Source organism: Rousettus aegyptiacus, unplaced genomic scaffold, assembly GCF_014176215.1.
Source record: "Rousettus aegyptiacus isolate mRouAeg1 unplaced genomic scaffold, mRouAeg1.p scaffold_m13_p_3, whole genome shotgun sequence".
In the NCBI taxonomy this organism is placed as follows: Eukaryota; Metazoa; Chordata; class Mammalia; order Chiroptera; family Pteropodidae; genus Rousettus; species Rousettus aegyptiacus.
This window is the reverse complement of record NW_023416306.1, coordinates 78,987,825-79,005,164: the sequence shown is the minus strand read 5'-3', so window position 1 is coordinate 79,005,164 and position 17,340 is coordinate 78,987,825. Positions and strand designations below refer to the sequence as shown.

The 17,340-nt window shown below is 36.1% G+C and overlaps 1 protein-coding gene across 2 annotated transcripts in view; it reads right to left on the bottom strand.

Moving 5' to 3' along the window:
- The window catches only part of MFSD14B (major facilitator superfamily domain containing 14B), an 87,784-nt gene that overhangs the window by 40,879 nt on the left and 29,565 nt on the right, over positions 1 to 17,340 (bottom strand). For both annotated transcript variants that reach the window (XM_016126013.2, XM_016126011.2), the window contains exon 2: positions 17,031 to 17,126. In XM_016126013.2, coding sequence (XP_015981499.1) covers positions 17,031 to 17,126 — 96 coding nt within the window. The remainder of the gene's footprint in view (positions 1 to 17,030; positions 17,127 to 17,340) is intronic.

Sequence of the window (17,340 nt, the reverse complement as noted above, 5' to 3'; positions counted from 1 at the left end):
ACCCACAGAAGAGAAAAATAAGTTGTGTTAAATTGCTCAATAGGAAAAAAGTATGCCCCAGAAGACGACATAAGCATTATACATGATATCCTTTTTATAAAGTTCAAAAATAACCAAGATTAAATGTCACTCAGATTTATGTATGTGTTTATATATATAACAATGAGATAAAACTAGAAAATAATGAAGTAAATGACAAATACGAAATTCAGATTTGTGGTTACCTTTGTGGAGGAAGAAGGGTAAGAGATAGGCAGAGGATATAGATCTGTAAATTGTTGTCAGTGTTCTACTTAGGTTATGTATGGGTTCATAGGGAGTCAACGCACCATTAAAAATGTTACAGAAATAATTTTTAAAAATAAAATAAGAGGGATAAAACATAATGGTATTTACATATCATGAATAAAGAGTTATTATTAAATCTATGCAACTAAGGTCCTGTGAATTACAAAAAAAGGAGACAGGATAATATCTTAATGGAGCAACTGTCTCCTAACTTTAGACAGGTGGTAACAAAACAGTTCATCTCTACAAGCTTTAAAAAAAAATGAAAATGCATTCATAGAAATTATTTCCAACTTTTCCTCTAACAACATAATTTTTAAGGTTTAGAAAGTTTCTCATCTCAGCTACTGGTATTTGACCTCTACTTGTTTGTACTAAAAAATAAAAAAGGAAATGAAGGACACAAAATATCTTTGATGATGGAAAATCATCAATGTTCTCAGAAAAAAAATTCCAAAAATAACAAATTTCATAGACACAAAAATATAGAAATGTTCTTTAAAGAAAAAGGAACACAAATCAATATTAGAACTATTGAATAATTTGTCATATATCACAAAAATGTGGTGAAAGAGCAAGATACAAAAGTCAGTATATTTTTAAAAATATTTCTCTGATCCTAGGAGTGACAGTTTTTTATCCATTGTCTCTCAGCCCCACATTCTCCCTTCTACACTCAGTCAAATCAAGGCTGAGAGCCTACAGATATTACTCAGACACTCCTTGTCCATAGGCTTCCTTATAGCTTCTGCCAGTGGGAAATAGAGGGCTAGGGGAGTCCCAGCAACTCGAGGGCTGTCCTCATGCTGTCTAAGGGGCTGCAGTGCTGATTCGTTGCCCCCAGCTCCATCCTCATACTCCCGACCTCTGACCTCCCCTAAACAATTCTACACTCAAAATGATACAAGGATGCATTCACTTGTGCAGCTGATTCAGTCTAGGAATAAGAGATGACTTCCTTAATGTGGTAAAACCATATCCATTTATAAATGTCACCATATGCATTTCTTGAGTTTACATTAAATTAAATAGATCTAATGGAATTTCTGGCAGTATGAGAGGTAATTTCTGGGTAAAAAATCCATGATACAGGCAGTTCCTGCAAAAATTTTCAACCTCTGCTTTTAAAAACTTTTAATTTTTTTCTGAGAGAAGAAAACAATGAAATTTTATCAGAGACATAAGTAAAACAAGTCAATAAATTTTTTTAAAGCTAAGGATTAAATTAATTTATAAAATAAAGCAGCTGTAAATAACAGTAATATTCTATTCTAACTTGTCATAAGTTCAAAAAAATGAAAGTATATAATTTATAAAAGTTGGTAACTGTTACCATAATAAAGTAACCTAATTATAAAAGGTATATTAAATATCTCATATAAGATGAAAGCTTTCATTCATTTTTAACATCTTTCTATATAAAAAACTCGAGATAAATGTCACCTTTATTCTTGGGGAAGACTACTGTAAACATAAAATAAAATAACATTTGCTCATCACTTTAAAAAAATGACTTTGAGAAAACCATCTGGGAGTGACGTCAAGAGCAATAGGGAGTGATAAATGTCCCCAGATCTGTCCCCTTGAAATAACAATAAGCTGAACATTTAAATTTCAACAAACAACACCTGACCTTCACGTGAGCACGTTTGAATACCACATGTTAGAACTGTGAGAGTTGGGTGGTAGACAGGGAGAAACAAAGAAGCAGCCTCTGGCAACCTGAGTTCCCTGCAGGAGGAGGGGGAGGAGAATAAGTAAGGACAGAGGTGGTGGGTCTCCTGAACAGCCCTGCCTGAGAGAGCTGTGAGCTCCATGCAGCAGCACTGCCCATGGATCAGGGCAGAAAGCAGAGAAGCAACAGCTGATTATTACCAGCTTGGGGTTACAAAATGCCAGGCTGTGCCACAGCTCCCATTCTCTAACCTAGAGGGCACTTCTCCCCACATCCTCCAAAACTTAACACTGTGGAGCCCCAGGGGAATCTGAGCAAACGCTATCGAAACTATCGCTAACACTGACAGGGACTGAAACTAAAGGTAGCAAGTGTCATTGAATATTTATAAGGAAAAAAAAAGCATTATTAAATCTTTATACAAAGCAGGGATCCAAGAGGCTAAGACGCCACCTACTGGAAACAAAAAGAAAAACATCTTGGCAGCAGTAGGCTGAAAAGAGACCTTTATATAATAGATCTTCTTTCTGGGGGAAAAAAAGAAAAGCAGAATACACTTTCATTAATGCCCAAAAGGAGAAAAAGTCCATAAACACCATGAACCACCATGGGGACAAGGTAGTTCAGAAAGAAAGAGAAAAATCTCCAGAAAATAAGCTCAAGGACATGGAAATATACAACTTAAATGACAGAGAATTCAGGATGGTACTTTGGAAAAAACTCAATGAGATCCAAAATAATTCATATCAACAATTCCAAAAATTGAAAAAAAAAAAACTAGATTAGTAGAATGAGTTTATTAGCAAGGAGAGTGAAATCCTCAAACAGAACCATATAGGACTTTTGGAGATGAAGAAAACATTGAAAGAGTTGAAAGGGAAATAGCAAGCTTGGGAAATAGAGTCAACCAAATAGAGGAAAGGATCAGTGATATCAAAGACAGATATCTAGAAATAAATCAGAAGGAAGAAGAGAGAAACCAAAGGGAAAAAAAATGAAAGAGAAATACAAGAACTACCTGATACCATCATGAGAAGAAACATAAGAATGGGAATTCTCGAATGGGAGGAAAAGAAGCGGGGATTAGAAAGCATTTTCAAACAAATAGTTGATGAGAATTTCCCAAATCTCAATTATCTCAACCCATAGAGGCCTTCTCCAAGACACATTGTATTAAAGTTATCAAAAATCAATGAAAAAGAGAATTCTCAGAGCAGCCATAGAAAAGATGGTAACCTATAAAGAAAAACCCATTAGATAGATTATCATCGGACTTCTCAGCACAAACTTTACAAGCAAGAAAGGGGTGGAATAAAATATTCAGATTATTAAATGAAAGGAACTACCAGCCAAGAATAATGCATCCAGCTAAGCTCTTTAAACATGAAGGAGAAATAAAGACCTTTCCAGACATACAAAAATTGAGGGAATTCTCCACTACGAGGCCAGCACTACAGGAAATACCAAAAGGGGTCAGCTCACCTAAAACAAAATTGAAAAAAAAAAAAACCCAAAAAGCATAACTAGGACTAAGGAAACTAGCAGGCAAACAAAAGCAGAGGAGTGCGACCCTTAGGAAGAATAAGGTATTGTAAGTTTAAAGAATAAGAAGAGATCTGTTATTGCAAGATAGTAATGAACATTCAGCATACATAGGGACAAATTGAGACAAAACAGAAAAGGGGAGGATTCAAAGATCCAAATTTGCAAAGGGAAGTGGAGATAAGGCATGTGCAGAAGAAAATGGAATATATACATATGTAACTATCCTCACTATATCTGTGATGGTAACCACACACCAAAGATTCAGAACTGAAGTATACAAAAATAAGAAGGACCAGAAGGAAATTTCACAAAACCCAAAACAAAACAAAAAACCCTCAAAACACAAGGACAAGGAAGCAGTGAGAACAAGAACTACCAGAAATCAAAAGATAAAATGGTTATAGAAACACCTCATATTTCAATGATCGCCCTAAATGCAAACAGACTGAACTCACAAATAAAAAAGGCAGAGTTGCAGAATGGACCAAAAAAAATAAAACCCAACCATATGCTGTCTCCAGGAGACACACCTTAGTTCCAGAGACAAATATAGACTGAAAGTGAAAGGGGAGAAAATGATATTTCAAGCAAATGACATTCAGAGAAAAGCAGGAATAGTGGTACTAATATCGAACAAAACAGACTTCGAAATAAAAATGTAAAGAAAAATACTGAGTGACACTTCATAATGATAAAGGGAATCATGCACCAAGAAGACATAACATTTATTAATATCTATGCTCCCAAACAGGGAGCCACGAAATATGTAAAGTAATTATTAATAGAACTAAAGGGAGAAACAGACCAAAACACTATCATAGTGGGGACTTAAATACCCTACTGTCGGATATGGACAGAGCATCCATACAGAAAATCAATGAGGAAACAGCATCCTTAAAGGACATATTAAACCAATTGGACATAATCGACATTTACAGAGCCTTCCATCCCAAAAGAGCTGCTTATACATTCTTCTCTTGCACATGGAACATTCTCAAGGACTGACCACATGCTGGGACACAGAGATGGCCTCAACAAATATAAGAGGGTTGAAATCATACCAGGCATATTCTCTGATCATAATGCTTTGAAACTGGAGATCAACTGCAAAAAGAAAGCAGGAAGAACCACAAATACATGGAGATTAAACAACATGCTACTGAAGAATGACTGGGTCAGAGAAGAAATAAAACATGATTTTAAGGGATATATAGAAATGAATAATGACAGTACCACATATTAAAACTTTTGGGACATGGCAAAAGGAGTAATAAAAGTTTATGTCATTACAGGTCTACCTCAAAAAACAAGAATGAACCCAAATAATCTAATACTTCATCTTAAAAAACTAGAAAATAAAGAACAAATGAAGCCTAAAATAAGCAGTAGGAAAAATAATAAAAATCGAAGCAGAATTAAATGAAATTGAAAACAAATAAATAAACCAAAAAAGAAAGAAAGAAAGAAAAGAAAAGAAAAGAAAAGAAAAGAAAAGAAAAGAAAAGAAAAGAAAGGAAAAGAAAGGAAAGGAAGGAAGAAAGGGAAAAAAATGCAACAAAGAGTTGGTTCTTTGAGAAGGTTAATAAAACTGACAAACTCCTGGCTAGACTCACTAAGGAAAAAAGAGAAAGGACACAAACAAAATCAGGGATGAAAGAGGAGAAATTACAACAGACATCACAGAAATACAAAGGATCATACAAGAATACTATAAAAATGCATATAACACCAAATTTAATAACCTAGAAGAAATGCACCAGTACTTAGAAAGATAAACCTTCCTAGACTGAATCAAGAAGAACTGGAAAATCGAAATAGACCGATCAGCAGTATGGAAACTGAAACAATCATCAAAAACTTAACAAAAAGCAAAAGTCCAGGACCAGATGGCTTCAGCAATGAATTCTACCAAACATTTAAAGAAGATTTAATACCTATTCTCCTCAAACACTTCAAAAAAAGCAAAGAGGAGGCAAAACTTCCTAACTCATTATGAAGCCAATATTACCCTGATACTAAAACCTCGTAAGATAACACAAAAAAACCCTAAAAACTAATATCTCTCATGATCACAGATGCAAAAATCCTAAATAAGATATTAGCAAGCCGAATACAGCAACATAATAAAGAGATTATTTAAAAAAATAAAATAAAATAATAAAATAAAAAGATTATACACCATGATCAAGTGGGTTTCATCCCAGGGACATAGGGATGGTTCAGCATATGCAAATCGATTAATGTGATACACCACATAAACAAAGTAATAAGAATCATTTGATCATATTAACAGATGCAGAAAAAGCATTTGACAAGATTCAGTATCCATTTATGATCAAAAGACTTAACAAAATTGGTATAGAAAGTACATTAACATAATAAAGGCCATCTATGACAAACCCTCGGACAATATTATACTTAATGGTGAAAAACTAAAAACCTTTCCTCTAAGATCAGGAACAAGACAAGGCTGTCTGCTCTCACCACTGTTATTCAATATAACACTGGAGGTCCTAGCAAGTGCAATCAGTCAAGAGAAAAATATAAAACGCATCCAAATAGGAAGTGATTAAGTCAAACGTCACTATTTGTGGATGACAATTCTCTATATAAAAAACCCTAAGGACTCAACAAGGACATTCCTAGAAACAATAAGCAAACACTGTAAAGTTTCTGGATACAAAATCAACATTTAAAAATCCATAGCGTTCTTATACTCTAATAATGCACTGTTAGAAAACGAAGTGGAAAAAAAAGAATCCTTTTGCAATTGCAACAAAAAGAATAAAATACCTAGGAATAAATCTAATGATACATGTGTAGGACCTGTATGATGAAAACTATAAGATCCTCTTAAAAGACATAGAAAAAGATACAAAGAAATGGGAAGATATTCTGTGTTCTTGGATTAGAAGAATCTGCATCATTAAAATGACCTTATTATCTAAAGCATTATACAGATTTAATGCCATCCCTATCAAAATCCCACTAGCATTTTTTAAAAAGAACAAAAAATCATATTTGTATGGAAGCACAAAAGACCCCAAATCGCCAAAGCCATCCTGAGAAAAAAAGAACAAGGATGGAGGCATCACTCTGCTACAAAGTGACAGTAATCAAAACAGCACAGCATTGGCAGAGAAACAGACACACAGACCAGTGGAATAGAATCGAGAGTCCAGAAGTTAACCTGTGTTTATATGGGCACATAATTTTCGTTAAAAGTGCCAAAAACATACAATGGAGAAAAGAAAGCCTCTTCAATAAATAGTACTGGGAAAACTGTAAAGCCACCTGCAAAAGAATGAAACTAGACTTACCTATCATCACACACCAAAATTAACTCAAAATGGATTACAGACCTGAACATAAGGCCTGAAACGATAAAAAGCATAGAAGAAAACATAAGGACTAAACTCAAGAACCTTGGACTTAAAGAGAATTTTATGAATTTGACCTCAAAGGCAAGGAAGTAAAAGCAAAAATAAACGAATTAGATTACATCAAACTAAAAAGCTTTTGCACAGCAAAAGAAAACATCAGCAAGGTAAAGATGTGACCATCCGAATGGGAAAATATATTTGTAAGTAATGCCTCTGATAAGGGCCTAATATCCAAAATATACAGAGAATTCATACAACTCAATAACAACAACAAAAATAGCCCCAAACAATGCAATTAAAAATGGGCAGCGTACCAGAACACTTCTCCCAAGGAGACACAGAAATGGCCAACAAACATATAAAATGATGCTCATCACCACTAGGTATTAGGGAAATGCAAATCAAAACCACAATGAGATATCATCTCACATCCATTAAAATAGCTATAATCAACAGGACAAGTAGTAACAAATGTTGGAGAGGATGCGGAGAAAAAGGAACCCTCACACATTGCTGGTGGGCCTGCAAATTGGCACAGCCACTATGGAAAACAGTTTGGAGTTTCCTCAAAAAACCAAGAATTCATCTACCATATGATCCAGCAATCCTTCTATCAGGTATTTATCCTAATGACCTAAAAATATATCCAAAACTATACTTGCACGTTGATGTTCATAGCAGCATTAATCACAGTGGCCAGGAAACGGATGCAACTTAAGTGTCCTACGATAGATGACTGAATATAGAAGCTGGGGTACATATATACAATGGAATATTACTCAGCCATAAGAAGAGATGAAATACTGCCACTTGTGACATCATGGATGGACTTCAAGATAATCATGCTGAGCGAAATAAGCCAGACAGAAAAAGATGAAAACAACATGGTATTACTTATATGTGGGATATAAACCTAAAAGCAGCAAATGAACAGGACAAACAGAGACTGATGAACATGATTACCAGAGGGTAGGGAGTGGGAGAGGAGTGGGTAGGTAGATGGTTAAAGGGGGTCAAATATAAGGGGGTAGGGGGAGGCTGAAGTCGGTAGAGAGGATCAAACATATGGTAGCTGAAGGAAACTGGACTTTGGGTAGTAATCACACAATAGAATATACAGATGTCAAATTATAATTTCCACCTGAAAATTATGTAACTGTATTAACCAATGTTACCCAATAAACTTAATTAAAAAAAGAGAGGATCAGAAACACAGATAATTTTTTTAAGTTGACTGCCATCTAAGTTTAATTAATCATGCTGTATTTTAAATGTGCCAAAAGATTTAAAAACTTTAGAAGTCTTACCTAAGACTAATATGCAACCCTTTAAAGTTCTCTACTTTTTTAACCTAACTTGGAAACAAAGTTTATTTATATCCATAAGGAATCTCTTCTGTAAGGCAAAATGGTGACTGAAAAGTATTTATTAACCATCGATGATTTTTTTTTTCTCGTTGTAAATTTCTATTGAGATTTGTAATGTTAGAGACATAGGACACCATCAACATAAAAATCTAGAAGGTGATAATTGAACAAAAAGGCTTAATTTGGGTTCAAAAGAATTGCAAATTAGGAAGTATAGGTTCTAGCAGAAGCCCAAATAGTGTCCCACCCACCTCAACTTCAAGGAAAGGGTCAGAAAGATATTAGGGAAAAAAGAGAGGAAGATGAGGTAAGTTGTGCTAAAGAGGAGTTCATTAGTACTACATGAGGTAAGTTTAGGTTTGTATTTCATAGACTGGCTTGAGATTTGGTCATCAAGCTAAAGGCTACACATGTACCTCATTCACTGGTTAGCAATTCAGTCGTTGGAAAAGTCCGATTTCATCAGTCTTTACAAACAGGATATTCTAGTTCTTAGTGACGTCTCAGAAGATAAGGAAAAGAAGACATGCAAGGCAGTTCTGAAATGGCTACTCTGGCTCTATTTTAATATGGCTCCACTTTCATCATCTTCCACAGCATAATCATATGTAAAGGTGTATTTTAAATTAGAGAAATATAAAATCATTTTGAATTGCCAGTTTTAAGGCCAGACTAACCTTTTGTAATTCTAAGTGGAAAAAAATCTACTTATGCAAATGTGTTAGTTTTGCAAAAACAGAATGCAACTGTGAAGTTTACCAAATTGAGCACATTTTGTGAACTAAGGTGACAAATTAATTTTACTAGCTCGGAAGATTACCTGCCAAGACTCACCTTCTTAAACTGTGACAGAAAAGTAATTCAGATGTTATACCCTGGAGTGGGTGAGGACTTTTTTTTTCAATTACAGTTAAAATTTCCTACTATTTTCTATTAGTTTCAGGTGTGCAGCAGTTATGGTTAGATATTTATATAATTTATGAAGTGATCCTTTGATAAGTCTAGTACCCACCTGGCACCATACCTAGTTATTACAATATTATCAATTATATTCAGTATGCTATACTTTACACACACGCCCCATTTTATAACTATCAATTGTACTTCTTATACTATTCACCTTTTCAACCCAGCTCCCCAAATCCCCTTCCATCTGGCAACAATCAGTTTTCTTAGTATACATTGTTCTTCAGATTCCACATGTAAGCGAAATCATATGGTGTTTGCCATTCTCTAATTAATTTCACTTAGCATAATACCTTCTAGGTCTATCCATGTTGTCCTACATGGTTAAGATTTCATTCTTTTTTTATGGCCAAGTAATATTTCACTGCATGCATGCATGTGTGGGTCCACATGTGTGCACATCTTCTTTATCCAATCTCCTACTGATGGGTAATTAGGATGCTTCCACATCTTGGCTATTAGAAATAATGCTGCAATGAGCTTAGAGGTGCATATATCTTTTCAAATTAGTGTTTAGGATTTCTTTGGATAAATACCTAAAAGTGGAATTGCTGGGTCACAAGGTAGTTCAATTTTTAATTTTTTGAGGAACCTCAAAAATGGTTTCCATAGTAGTTGCACCAATTTTCAATCCTACCAACAATGCACAACAGTTCCTTTTTTGCCACATCCTTACCAACGCTTGTTCTTTGTTGATTTACTGATGATAGCCATTCTGACAGGTGTGAGGTAATATCTCATTGTGGCTTAATTTTGCATTTTTTGATGATTAGTGATGTTGCACATCTTTTCATGTGTATACTGACCATCTCTATGTCCTCTTTGGAGAAATGTCTATTCAGGCCCTCTGACCATTTTAATTAATTTCACTTAGCATAATACCTTCTAGGTCTATCCATGTTGTCCCACATGGTTAAGATTTCATTCTTTTTTATGGCCAAGTAAAAACAAACACGGTTTGTTTTTGTGGTAAGTTGTATGACTTATTTATAACTTTTGGATATTAACTCCTTATCAGATGTATCACTGGCAAATATCTTCTCCCATTCAGTAGGCTGTCTTTTCATTTGTTAATGGATTTCTTTGCTGTGCAAATCTTTTTAGTTTGATGTAGTCCCATTTATTTTTTTTCTTTTGTTTCCGTTGACCAATGTAACATATCAGAAAAAATATTAGTAGAGCAATGCCATAAAGTTTACTGTGTGTGTTTTCTTCTAAGAGTTTTATGGTTTCGGGTCTTATACTTACCTCTTTAATTCATTTTGAATTTATCCTTGTACATGGTGTAAGAAGGTGGTCTAGTATTATTTTTTTTTGCATGTATCTGCTCAGTTTTCCTAACACTATTTATTAAATAGATTGTTTTTATACCACTGTATATTCTTGGCTTTATCATAGATTAATTAACCATATAGGCATATGCTTATATCTGGGTTCTCTATATTGTGTTCCATTGATTCCTATGTCTGTTTTTGTGCCAGTACCAAGGCACTTTGATTATTATAGCCTTGTTTTATCAGTTAATGTGATACTTCCAACTTTGTTCTTTCTCAAGATTGCTGTGGCTGTTTAGGGTCTTTTGTGGTTTCACATAAATTTGAGAATTAATTTTTCTACTTCAGTGAAAAATGTTATTGGTATCTGATAGGGATAACATTAAATTCTATAGATTGCTTTAGGTAGTATGAACATTTTAACAATGTTAATACTTCCTATCCATGAGCACAGTTTATACTCCTCTCAGTTATTTTACTTTTTTGATTTTTTTTCTTACTTATTATCGTTTGATTTCTTTGTTGATCTCACTGTCTTATAATTTTCTGAGTACATGTCTTTTACCTACTTGGTTAAATTCAGTCCAAGGTATTTTGTTTTGTTTTTCTGATGTAACTTTAAAATGGAATTATTTGCTTAATTTCTCTTTATGATAGTCCATTTTTGTTGTATAAAAATGCAACTAACTTCAGAATATTAATTTTGTATGCTGCTACTTTGCTGAATTTATCTGTCCTAACAGTTTTTTCGTAGAATCTTTAGGGTTGTGTGTGTGTGTGCACACACACGTGTGTGCGTGTGTATATAAAATATGTCTTCCTTTCCAGTTTGGATGCCCTTTATTTCGTTTTCTTATCTAATTGTTGTGGCTAGGAATGCTAATACTATTTCAGCAGATATATGTATCTGTAAAAGTGGGCTACACCCATTCTTCTCTAGATGCCATTTGCTTAAAAGTACTGTTTTCTACCCTTTCACTTTAAGTCTATATTTCTCTTTGCAGCTGAGATATGTCTCCTAAAGGCAGCATATGGTTGGGTTTTGTGTTTTGATCCAATATGCTACTTTGTGTCTTTTTATTGGTGAGTTTGGTCCATTTATATTTAGGACAATTATTAATATATGAGGTTTTCCTATAGCAATTTTATCTTTTGTTTTTTGGTAGCTCAGTGTCTCCACTGTTTCTTTGCCCACGTGTGCTTTTAGTTTTCTGGTATTCTGTATTTTTTCCCTCTGTTCTTTCTTTTTTACATTATATGTCTCAGGTCTGGATTTTTTGTATGGTTCCCATTAAGTTTATGTAAAAGTAAGTTTCATATGCACAGTTGTCTTTTCTCTTCTGCATGTATCTTAATCTCCATTCCTCTTTGTAAATTCAGAACTTTACCTCCTTCCCTTTTGTTTTTGTTGTCACAAATTATCCTTACTTATGTTGTAAGCTCATTTCCAAGTTGCAGTAGCTATTATTGTCATCTTCTTTTTAAACATGTTACCTCCTTTAACCATTATGTAATATTTAAGTGTATAATACCCTATTCTAAACAAGGGTTGCAATTTCCTGCTTCTGTGTTAGTCATCCTATTCATATTTTTTTTATCTTTTTTTGTTTCAGATAGAATAACCCCCTTCATTATTTCCTGTAATGCAGGCTACATGGCAGAAAATTCCCTTAGCTTCTGTATGCCTGGAAAGGTCTTTATTTCTCCTACATATCTAAAGAATAACTTTGCTGGATAAATTATTCTAAGTTGATAAGTTCTCTTTCAATAGTTTGAATATTTGTTTCCACTACCTCCTAACTTGTAGAGTTTCTGCTTAAAAAATCAATCTAATAAGATTTCCTTTAGAGGCTACCATTATCTTTTCCCTGGCTGCCTTGAGAATTCTGTTATTAATTTTTGAGTTTTAGTATAATGTACCTCGGAGAGGGCCTTTTTGGATTGAGATAATTAGGTGTTCTGTTTGTTTTTGGATTCAAAGATCCAGTTCTTTCCTTAGATTTGTTAAATTCTTGTCAACTATTTGTTTGAATACGCTCTCTGTTCCCCCACTACCTCTCATTTCCTTCTGGTATAACCTATTATTCTTATATTGCTTTTTCCGACAGTGTCAAATAGTTCTTGTAGAGTTCTTTTTTTTTTTTTTCACTCTCAAGTCTCTCTCTTCTTCTGTCTGCTTCATTTCCAGATTTGTCTTTGATATCACTAATTCTTTCCTTCACCTGGTCAGCTTTATTTCTTAAGCTTGCTATTTCATTCCTCAGTTCTTTTCTGGAATTCTTCAGTTCTAGAATTTCTATTTAGTTCTTTATGTTTCAATCTCTTTGGTAAAGTATTCCTTTTGTTTGCTAACTTTATTTCTGAGTTCATTAAACTGCTTGAGTTTTCTTGTATCTTTTAGAACTGCAATCTTGAATTCTGTCATTTAAATCACATATTTCCATGTCTTTAAGTTTGTTTTCTGAAGATAATTTATTTTCTTTCTGAGCTGCTTTGTTACTTTGGTTGTTCATGGTATTTGATGGATTACTTCTCTACTTGGGCATTTATGGGAATTAATAAATTTGCCCTTTATTCTCTGGAGAAGTGGGTGTCTCCTCTGTGACCAGGTTGCCTTGGTCCTGGGCTCCACCCCTGTGCAAGAATGTCATAGATGATGGGGTTCTGAGCCCCTAACGGGCCGGTGCTGCCTCAATAGCCTATGCTGGGACCAGCCTTGATAGATTGAGAGAAGCAGCTCGTGTGTTTGCAGCTTTGTTTTCTTCCTAGTAATGGTGACTACCAGACCTCAGTTGCCTTATCTCTGTATCTCCACCCATCACTGGGATTAGTAGCAGTGTGCATCTGCCTCTCAAAAGCTGTGTCTTCAGTTGTCTGGGCTGTAGATACTTTGCTTTGTAGCCCGACACTTGCTGATAGTTTTTTCTGAGGCCTGCTGTTAGTTCTGGGAAGATACGGAAAAGTGCGTTCTGGGTGGGTAGGGAGAGTTGGCCAGGCTAGGTGAATTTGTTTTCTGCCTGGCAGCAGCAGTTACTAGAACACAGCTGTTGCACTTCTGTATTCTGGTCTCTGCCCCAGTAGATCACTGCAGCAGTCCCCAATTTTTCTGGCACCACAGACCGGTGCTCCTATGAGAATCTAATGCCTGATAATCTGAAGTGGAGCCGAGGTGGTGATGCTAGCAATAGGGAGCAGCTGCAAATATAGAAGCTTCGCTTGCTGCCTGCCACTCACCTCCTGCTGAGTGGCTGGGCTCAAGTATAATATACGTTAATCACTCAGGCAGGAATGCTCAGGGCTAATGAGATTATACCCAGCAACCTGATTCCTCCCCTCTCCTTGTGATTTCTGTGCTGTTTCTGTGGCACTCATCTCTGCTCTTCTCCTTTCCTTTCTCCTAGTTAACCCAGTTTGCCCATCTTCAGATGTTTCAATGTGCAGATCTCTCAGAAGTGTTTGTACGTTAGGCTGAAAATCCTTGTTGAAGTATAGCTATTCAACTTGTTGTAATTTCAAGGGGAGAGACAAAGGAGACCCCTTGCATGGTCATGATAATGATGTGACTATCTTTTCTTTTAAAGTCGTTTTGTCTGTAATAAGTATTGCTAGCCTAGCTTTTTTTCCCCATTGCATGAAATATTTTTTTCCATCCCTTTACTTTCAGTCTCTGTGTCTTTCAATCTGAAGTTGGTTCTTATACACAGCATATGTATGAGTCTTATTTTCCTTACTCATTCAGTCACCTATGTTTTGATTGGAACATTTAATCCCTTTACATTTAAAGTGATTATTGATATGATATGTATTGTTGTTTTATTATTCACATCTACGTTTTTCTTCTTTTTCACCTTAAAAAAGTCCATTTAACATTTCTTGTAATACTGGCTTGGCAGTAATGAACTCCTTTAGCTTTTTCTTGTCTGGAAAACTCTATCTGTCCTTTGATTCTAAATGATAGCTTTGCTAGGTGATCTTGGTTGTAAGTCCTTGCTTTTTATCATTTGAATATTTTGTGCCAATCCCTTCTGGCCTGCAAATTCTGTTGAGAAATCAGCTGACAGTCTTATAGGAACTCCCTTACATGTAACTAACTGCTCTTCTCTTGCTGCTTTTAAATTGTCTTTAAACTGGTATGATGATGTGTCTTGGTGTGGGCCTCTTTGGGTTCATCTTGTTTGGGACTCTGAGCTTCCTGGGCTGTATGTCTATTTCCTTCACCAGGTGAGGCAAGTTTTCAGTCACCACTTCAAATAGAGTTTCAATTCCTTGCTCTCTCTCTTTTGTTTCTGGTACTATGATGTGCTTGGTGTTGGTACACTTGATGCTGTCTCAGAGGTTCCTTAAACAATCCTCATTTTTTAAATTCTTTTTTTTATTTTGCTGTTCTTATTGGGTGTTTTCTGCTCTGTTGTCTTCCAAATCGCTGATTCAATCCTCTGCTTCAATTAATCTACTGTTGATTTTTTCTAGTATATTCTTTGTTACTGTACTCTTTATTGCTGACTGTTTTATAGTTTCTATGTCCTTTTTTACTAACTCTTTGTTAAAGTTCTGAGTTGAATTCTATTCTTCCCTAAGTGCACTGAATATCCTTATAGCCAGTACTTTAAACTCTGTATCTAGTAGATTGGTTACCTCCATTTTGTTTAGCTCTTTTTCTGGAGTTTCCTTCTGTCCTGTCATTTGAGACATGTTTGTCTCACTTTGCCGACCTCTCTGTTTGCTTCTATGTATTAGGCAGACCGACCATATCTACCAGTCGTCCTGTTCACCCAAGCCTGGTGTCTAGGAATGCCCCTTGTGTGGATTGTGTGTGCCCTTCTATCATAGTTGAGCCTTGATTGCTGGTGGTTTGTCCATGGGTAAGGTTGACCCTCCGGCTGACTTGCTGTGAAAACTGGCCATAACTACAGAGGGGGCTGACTCCACAGAGCAGGATTTGCCCTAGCATGTTTTGATGACTTCTGAAACTACCCTCTGGGTATGCTGTTTGTGGAACTAACAGGTGGTACTCTGTAATAGTCTGAGGTAGACCACTGTGTGTGTTGATTCTGGGGCCTCTCGGGAGGGTCTCCAGTAAAGGCTGAGGGCAGTTGCTGCTTGTGCTCGGCCCGGGCCCATCTGAGGGGAGCTACAAAGAAATCCACCTGCATGTGCTGGGCCCGGAGGCATGTGGGAGATTCCACACTGTGACTCAAGGCCAGCTGCTCCTACATTTGGCCTGGGGTCTCTCAGCAAAATGCACAGGGTACACTGAGGTCAGTTGTCGCCTACCTGGCCCAACAGAGCTTTGAAATTTTTAAAGAAAGACTGCAGCATGAGCTACCTGTGAGGGGTAGGCACTGAAATAGCCAAGGACAGAGTACAAGTTGGGTGGAATGAGGTCTCAGCGAATGAGCTATGTTTATCAGGTTAATGAAGGTTCAGATTTGGCATCCACCTGCCCCTCCAGCTGTGTGGGGGGAATGCTCAACACAGGGACAATGCCAGCCTTCACTCTGAAGACACACAAATCAGTTTCTCCCTGTATGTCTCTTGTACCTTCTGATTCTTGCTAGAGCTCAGGGTGAATGATTGGGAGTCAGTATGTGCATGGGCCCTTTTAGAGGATTCCTAAGCTCCCAGCACCCCTCTATCTCACCGTGACAGGACAGAATTGCCTCTGATGTTCACAGCCAGCTATTGTGGGGACTACTTTTCTCCATACTGATCCCTGGGCTGGGACCCTCGCTTTTTGGCATGGACCTTTACAACTGAGATATCCTTCTCAATTCTCAACAACCACATGTTGGTGTGGGACCAGTCCATTTCATGTTTCCACCCCTCCTACTGATCTCGATATGACCTCTTCTTTATAACCTTAGTTATAGGAGTTCCACTTGGCTAGTCTTCAGGTAATTCTCCAGGTTGACTGTTCTCTATTTTAGTTGTAATTTTAATGAGGTCATGAGAAGAGGCAAGCACAGTATTTACTTACTCCGCCATCTTGACTGGCTTCCGGGTAAGGATTTTAACCACCAGTGAGATTTACTGAAAAATTTAAGACTACTGAAATTTAAGGCCTTTCTAAGAAACTGAACACAGCCTCTGCAGAGAAATAACTGTAGGTAAACCACCAAAAATGGAAGTTTGGATATTCTTACAATCATTGCCTTTATTGTTACCAGGTGCTTACCAATCTCCTATTTACTATATTAAGTCAAAGGCAATGACATTCATATAAAGTATGTAATTTACAAACTTCAACAAAGCTTTGTGATAATTTCCTCTAAGACATCTTAATGCTCTTCCTAAATATATATATAGTTCATTTGCTCTGAACCAAGATTCTGGTTCAGTGGGAGTGCCTTGCTGCCCAGGAATATTTAATGAACAGCCCGGGTATTTTGTTGCTGGTGGAAACAACCCAATGGAATAAGCAATCTTAAATCACTGTCAAGAGCTACTCTCAAACACATACTTAGACATACAGCCATACGAACATATGCTTAAGAACTCTTTTGCTCTCATGACCCAGTTTAGCAATACTTACAGTTAACATTGGAGTTGTCAACAGGCCCCACGCAAAGAATTCAAGGAAAATGACAACAGCAGCATGGTATACACTTGGTCGGCTAAAGCCTTGTAGCTAAAAAAGGAAGAAAGTTATTATGAAAAATAGTGCAAAGATTTAAAAAATCCATTCTCCTAAGATGGTATCAAACACACACACATGCACATTATATAAACTTAGGACCTATTATTAATATGCCAGATGAAACTTCATTCTATGGTATCCCTAATTCACTTATTTTCCTTAATTACAGAAAGTACCAAGATTATAGAGTTTCTACTCATCCCAT